At 34.6% G+C, this 6,887-nt stretch overlaps 1 protein-coding gene across 1 annotated transcript; it reads left to right on the top strand.

Moving 5' to 3' along the window:
- The first annotated feature begins 298 nt into the window (after positions 1 to 298).
- Positions 299 to 4,152, top strand: LOC146914737 (DNA-directed RNA polymerases II and IV subunit 5A-like). Its single transcript, XM_085717491.1, has 4 exons — positions 299 to 437; positions 1,862 to 2,292; positions 3,033 to 3,146; positions 3,832 to 4,152. Exons 2-4 carry the CDS (start codon positions 1,915 to 1,917, stop codon positions 3,955 to 3,957), a joined length of 618 nt encoding a protein of 205 aa, XP_085573617.1. The 5' UTR covers positions 299 to 437; positions 1,862 to 1,914; the 3' UTR covers positions 3,958 to 4,152.
- The last annotated feature ends 2,735 nt before the right edge of the window (positions 4,153 to 6,887 follow it).

Here is a 6,887-nt window from a genome sequence, read left to right as displayed (position 1 = left end):
ACAATTTTTTTTACGGGGATTTAAAATGCTGATAATTTTTTTTACAAAAACTAAAAAGTACGATTTTATTTTGTATGGATAAAAAACGAAATTTTGAACATTTCATAGGTACCATTTTTTGTTGGGATTCATAGTACCATTTATTTTGGGATTCATAATGCCATTTATTTTTTGTCAAAAAAAAAAAAATGGTACCTAGTACCATTTATTCTGGGATTCATAGTACCATTTATTTTTTGTCAAAAAAAAATGGTACCATTTATTTATTGAATTAACTAACAAAAATATAATATTTCAATTTCTTGGTAAAAACCGTCGAACATAAACCCTCAGTTACAAACCCCTGCTGCCTCCAACAACATCCCACCACCAACTCTCCCGCCGCTCTCACATCTCCAGCCCTCTCGGCTCCGCCGTTTCCGTGTTCTCAAGCAACAGTAAGTTCTTCTCCACTACAAATCTGCGACCTTGTTTTCTTTCTTCTCCACTCCAATTTTTCTTCACTTCGATTCAATTCATTTGTTCAATATATTAGGTTTCTGTTCGATTTATTTTTCCCTTTTACTCCACTGAAATTGAATTGATTTTTTCCTGGTCAAATAATCTAGTAGAGAGAATCACACACCATAAGGGTACGTTTGGATGATATCATAACATGTTTTTTAAAATCAATTAACGTGATTGAAGTATTATATGATCATTGGGAGATGTTAGCTCATGAAATTGATTTCAGATGAGATTACGGATACTCCTCGGATTAGGCGTGTTTCGGTGTCGGACACGCAGACACGACACCGGCACATACAATTACACACTGAATTATGTGATTTTCTCATATTATTAGAGGTGTTGGGCGTGTCAGTTTCGTATCCGTGTCCGTGTTTCATAGGTATCTGCAGTTGCATTTGTTGTAGGAGGGATACCTTTGGTTTACAATTTTTTTTTGTTAGATGTGAAAATAATCTTTTAGTCCCTGTAGTTATAACGGTTTTTGGTTTTTGTCACAGTATTATTATTTTTTGTTTGGCTTCAGTCTCTACAAATTCAAAATTGCAGGGATTAAAATCATATTTAAACCTATTTTATTATATAGTTTTAGCCTTCCAAAACCACCTTTCAAACATACTCTAAGGGTGTGTTTGGATTGTGGGTTTAGGATGGGAAGGGATAGGAGGGTTTATTTATTTATTTTATTTTTTTTAAATTACGGACAATATAAAATGTTATATTAAAATAAATTAATAATGATTGTATCATTATATGATTATTTATCATGTTATTTAAAAAAAAAATTAAACTTTTTATAGTGTTCGTACTTTAAAAAAGATAAGTAAACCTCCACTTCCTGCCCTCCTAAACCCTCAATCCACAACACATCAGATGTGTCCCTGCAGCTACCAACCGAGTTCTACCTAAGAGACTGTATTGATTGAATTGTTTTTTGGGGTGAAATAGACTAGCCAGTGGAGAAAATCACACACCTTACTTAGTTTTGATGCATTGTATGAATTGCTGGAATCCCCGCAGTCGCCAAAATCCCTTATTCCTGAAGTCCCCATGTCGGTGTTGATGACCATTAGATAGATATTGGACGATGCCGATTTCAAGAAGATGTTTTAATTTTTCAAAAACTAAAACCCCGAGCTTGAAATCCACATGGTTCGATCTCGATCCGATAGTCACCGATGTGGTGCTATGTGAAATGAGAATTTTGACGACTGCAGAGAATCCTATGCTTTTCCGTTGCAAAATTAATTGATTTTTGTGCATATTGAATTGATTTCGTGATCATCTTTGTGTTTATATTACAACTTTAATTTTAGACACAAAATGATATATGTTATTGATTTATGCTTTCTAGTTAATTTTGGCACCCCGAAGATTTTTATTTAAGCTGTGCCAGCGGACGCAACGATGGGGCTTTCGGAGGAAGAGGTAACAAAACTTTACAGAATCCGTAGAACAGTTTTTCAAATGTTAAGAGACAGAAACTACCATGTCCTAGACTCTGAGGTAAACATGTCGAAACAAGAGTTCAAAGCAAAGTTCGGCGAAAACATGGAGAGAAAAGACCTCACTATTCTAAAATCTAATAAAGACGATCCTTCCAACAAAATCTATGTGTTCTTTCGTAATGAAGCCAAACTCGGTGTCAGCACTGTTAAAGCTATCAAAGATTTAATTGTCACTGAGGGGGTCTATAGAGCTATCATTGTTGTTCAGAATGAACTCAAATCCAAAGCACGATCCGAGCTGAACATTTTCTCTGAAGTTCGCATTGAAGACTTTCTGGTAATCATTTATCCCTTTCTTCTAACCCCTAAATCACTACCTAGCTAGATAGTTGTTAAAACAGGGTACTCAAGAATTGTTGAGAGGGAAGCTAAATTGTTATTGAGCTATTTAGTCGTCTAAATTTATGAATTGACATTATAAGTATCTAGCAATTTAGTCTTTTAAATTTAACAAATAGGAAAAGTATCCTTCAATTGAAATTTATAGTCAATTAGTTCATGTCACAAAAATAATCATCCTTTGAAGTAGAGTGTAAATAATTTTTCAATTTTAAAAGATATTTTTGCAATTTCGTAAAACCGGAGAGTAAATTGTTGATCCTTGCAATATTAACGATCAAACTTGTGATTCATTTAACCTAAACTATAAGGTAAGGTAACACTTGTAGTGGTTCTTTCATTATTTAATATTAATCATGGAGATCCCCTGCAAAGTTATATGAATGTATAGAAAATGACAGGAAATAGAGGTGTAAAATTGTGCTGTGACTAGCGAAAGACTTTTTTTGAATGGATAAACTACGGATAGGTGGATTACTAGAGATCCCGTGCGCGATTGCATAGTATAAGGGAAAACAACAGGAAATAGAGATGTGAATTTCTGCCACATTTCATTACTAATTGGGGAAATTTTTTTGTTAGAATAGATGGACGATAGATAAACAAATATATAGAATATATTTCTTTGTGTGTTGGTAGGTTGTCGTTAACGGTTTGATGTATGCGCTGGTGGTGTAGGAGGATGAACTTCTGGTGAACGTAACAGAGCATGTGCTAGTGCCGGAACATCAAGTGCTCACCGCTGCTGAGAAGAAAGACTTGCTCGCAACATACACTGTCAAAGAAACTCAGGTCAGTGTTCTATGCTTTTTTATTTTAACGAATTTTTTGTGTACATCTAATTTTCATATTGACGAGAACTTCTAATATATAGATGAGACCTTTTGATATGCTTGTTAGTTAAGATACTAATTCCGCATTGTAATGCCTTGATACCTGAATTGGAAACTAGCCTCTGTATAATAAGAAAATCTTTCCATTCAGAAATTCAGCTCACATTAAACTCATTGAAATTCTATTTACATGCACCTTGGATTGAACAATGCATGCAAGGACATGGAAAAAAATTGAATGGCACAAAAAATTAATCAAAAGAAATGCCAAATTCTGCAATCCAATTGAATTGGATCTCTTCATGTTAGATGGAACACAACGGATAGAGTAATTCAGCATGTGTGATCTTTCTAAAACAACACAGCATTCTATTACAGTTGTTAATATCATCATTAACAGAAAAGCCTGATCCATTTTCTAGATTAAACAAACAAGGTATCTACCAAGTTTGGACATTATTATTCAAGCATGGTGAAAGTTTAGCTTTGTAATTGTTAGTGTGAACTTCTTCATTCTTCATTCTTCATCTTATAGATGTTTTGGTATTGTATGCATATATCGTCTCCTATTTGCAATTATAATATTCTATGACAAACTTCTGCTGCGGTCAATTATAATCTAATATTTATGGGCTGCTTCACAGCTACCTAGAATGCTGCTGACGGATCCTGTTGCGAAATATTATGGACTAAAGCGTGGACAAGTTGTCCGGATAATCCGGCATAGTGAGACAGCAGGCATATATGTTACATACCGAATTGTTGTTTAAGGATTTCCTTGAGCCCATTTTTGCAGCATGTTACCTGCTAATACTTATGCATTGTTGTATAATGATTTCCTTGAGCTCATAAGCTATGCTACTTTTGCAATATGTAACCTACTAGTGTTTAAGCAGAGCTTGCACATTGACTATATAACCTTTATTTTTGTTTAATTTCATTCGAAACAGTCAATATTATGTTTAGTATTATGCTAGAAGTAAAGATTCAACCCTCAACCTCTTTTATTTTTGTCACTGTAATTATGGCTGTTAAAAAAACCAAACTGAATCAAAGTGCACCAAAAAAACCCAACTGTGGCCGACAGTTTATGAATTGAACTAAGCAGTTTGGTTCAGTTTAGTTGTTTCTGGTGCAGTTTGGTTTAACAATCCGGTTCTGTTTTTGATTTTTTAAGCAGTTCTAATATTCAATTTAGTGTGTGTTTGCCATACCGGTGAAAATGAAAAAAACCACGTTTTGGCTAAAGCTCCAATTTGGAGCTTCTGCTTTTTCACGTTTTTTGTGCATTGGGTAGCGTGAATTGTGCATTGGGAAGTGGTTTCTAGCTTCCAAAAGCCATACCAAACACACACTTAGTTTAGTTTGTAGTTTTTTTAACAATCCTAATTAACAGTTAATAATAGCAATTATGTAGAGCTTGGTTCTCAAAGAATCATGCCGGTTCAAGAAATTATAGTTTGGTGTTTTGTAAAGGTATTTATGTTCGATTCGAAACCATAAAACCGTCTCACTGAATCTTTATATCAGTTAAGTTTGGAACGAACCATGAGCGGTTCGGTTTTATGGAATTGTTGCGACAATTCAGTTTGGTTCGCTTCAAACCATAAACAATCAATGACTCTACAACATTACATATGTTGTTATGGTTGGTAATGTCAGCTATTTACATTGAACTTTGTTTCTTGACATTATAGATCTATAAATTCTATTGCCAAGTTGATAACATCTTTTTTATCTTCCTGGAGTTGTTTTTTTTCCTCTTTGGTAATTAAAGTTTGAGGAGAGGAGATGAAGGTAATATATTTAATCATTTATGTTCATTTTGGTGCTTTGATAATGGTACACATAGGGAAAATACAAAAATACCCTAACGACAGTTATCTGCTGCCAGGGATCAACAACATTTGCCCATGACTAAAAACTATCTTGAAGGGGGAAAAAAAATTAAAAATATCTGTTTGGTGGTTTGAATTTTTAAAATTGTTTTCAAGATAGAAAACTAAAAAAATAGAAAAAACACTTTCCAAGAGTAATAGTACACATAACTTTTTTGTGTCTACCGATAAAGGTTAAACACAATTTAAAACGCACACACAAATTGCAAGATTTTAAATTTAAACATGGATGAAGATGTCAACCTAACGGATTTGGATCCTCTCATGTTCATTCTCTCATGCTGTCCATCCTGCCTTAATCTCAACCATTTGTTAACATTTCTCTCTCTCTCTCTCTCTCTCTCTCTCTCTCTCTCTCTCTCTCTCTCTCTCTCTCTCTCTCTCTCTCTCTCTCTCTCTCTCTCTCCCCTTTATTTATTTCTTCATGTATCAATTAACCATTGATTTGGAGAAGAAGAGAGGGCTGAACCAAAAGGGTCGGAGAGGATCCAAATCCCAACCTAACAATATTGATATTGTTAGTTAAGCTATGTCTTTTTTTTTTTTTGAAACATCAAATAGTATTAGGCAAGGTTCGCGCAAGGAGCATTAAACCCGCAATGGAGGAAAAAGAGTACAAACATGGAGGGCCTTATAACAGACGACCACTCCCCACTGGAACACTCGATAAAAAATCCCCTAGAAACAAAAAAAAAAAGCCAGTACCAGAGAGAAAAACTGCCCTTTACCAACTCCCTAAACCAGCACTTGATCAAAGCATGTCTTACATAAAAAAACCACACTTAGTTAAGCTATGTCTTACATATTACATTTAAGTTATTTCCAGTAACTACACCCTCTTGTTACCCTTGAGCATCTTGGATGTCTGTCATGTCACCTTAGCTTTGAATGAGGTGACTGCAATAAAGGTGTTAACCCTCTTCACATTCACTCTCTTCCTAAGTGTGGCTAAAAGGGATGATCGACCACTCCCAACTCCCCTAGTCGCCATCAACTATACTCCACCAACACTTGATCAAAGCATGAATTGCTTTACATTTAAATTTAAATTCTGAAATTGTTATTCATGAAATATATGTCAACTCCTAGATCTAAATCCTGACCCTTTCTCAAGTTTCAACATTTAGTATGATAAAAAAGCTATGATCGATGTATCATTTATTACGATCATAGAATTGCTATTGCTATTGCTATTATACAAAAAATTTGGAACTTAAGCAAGAGTCTCTAGTAGAAGGTTGAACTTGACATCCTAGTTGATGAATACAAGCTTCAGCTCCGATCGATGGACGTGGCTAAATCGAGATGTGTATGGAAGAGCGGTAACATGAATGGAGGAGTATAGTTGAAAATAACAAAGAGATTTGGGGTGATGACACACATTGTTGTTAAAATCGCGACTACCCAAATTCAGAATTTTGCGACTTTACTTAACTTCAACGACTCAATTCCACAGTAGAATCCCAAAACAAGCAAAATCCTAGCAAAATCGCGAAATCCATTCAAAATCACAGGATTTTAAAGGATTTTTTTTTTTTTTTACATGGGTCAATTTTTGACATGCTTCGTCAAATGACTTGATTTGTACCCATGACACGGTTCGGTAAATATCAAAAAAGGCCAAGTTTTTTTCATTCTTTCACTTCACACCACACTTCCTCATCACGGTTCAGCTGTAAATAAATGTCTTGGTTTTGATTTACTGTTTTTTCATTCTTGAAGTATTTTGTTAGGCATCTAGTCTTTGCCTTGAAACTTAATTCCCACTTACTTATTTACTTATGATCAAGTATTTTGTCAGG

Source organism: Medicago sativa, chromosome 6, assembly GCF_051527215.1.
Source record: "Medicago sativa cultivar Bolivia chromosome 6, Bolivia_mono, whole genome shotgun sequence".
In the NCBI taxonomy this organism is placed as follows: domain Eukaryota; kingdom Viridiplantae; phylum Streptophyta; class Magnoliopsida; order Fabales; family Fabaceae; genus Medicago; species Medicago sativa.
Note: the sequence above shows the minus strand (reverse complement) of the source record. Positions and strands in the feature narration are given on the sequence as shown.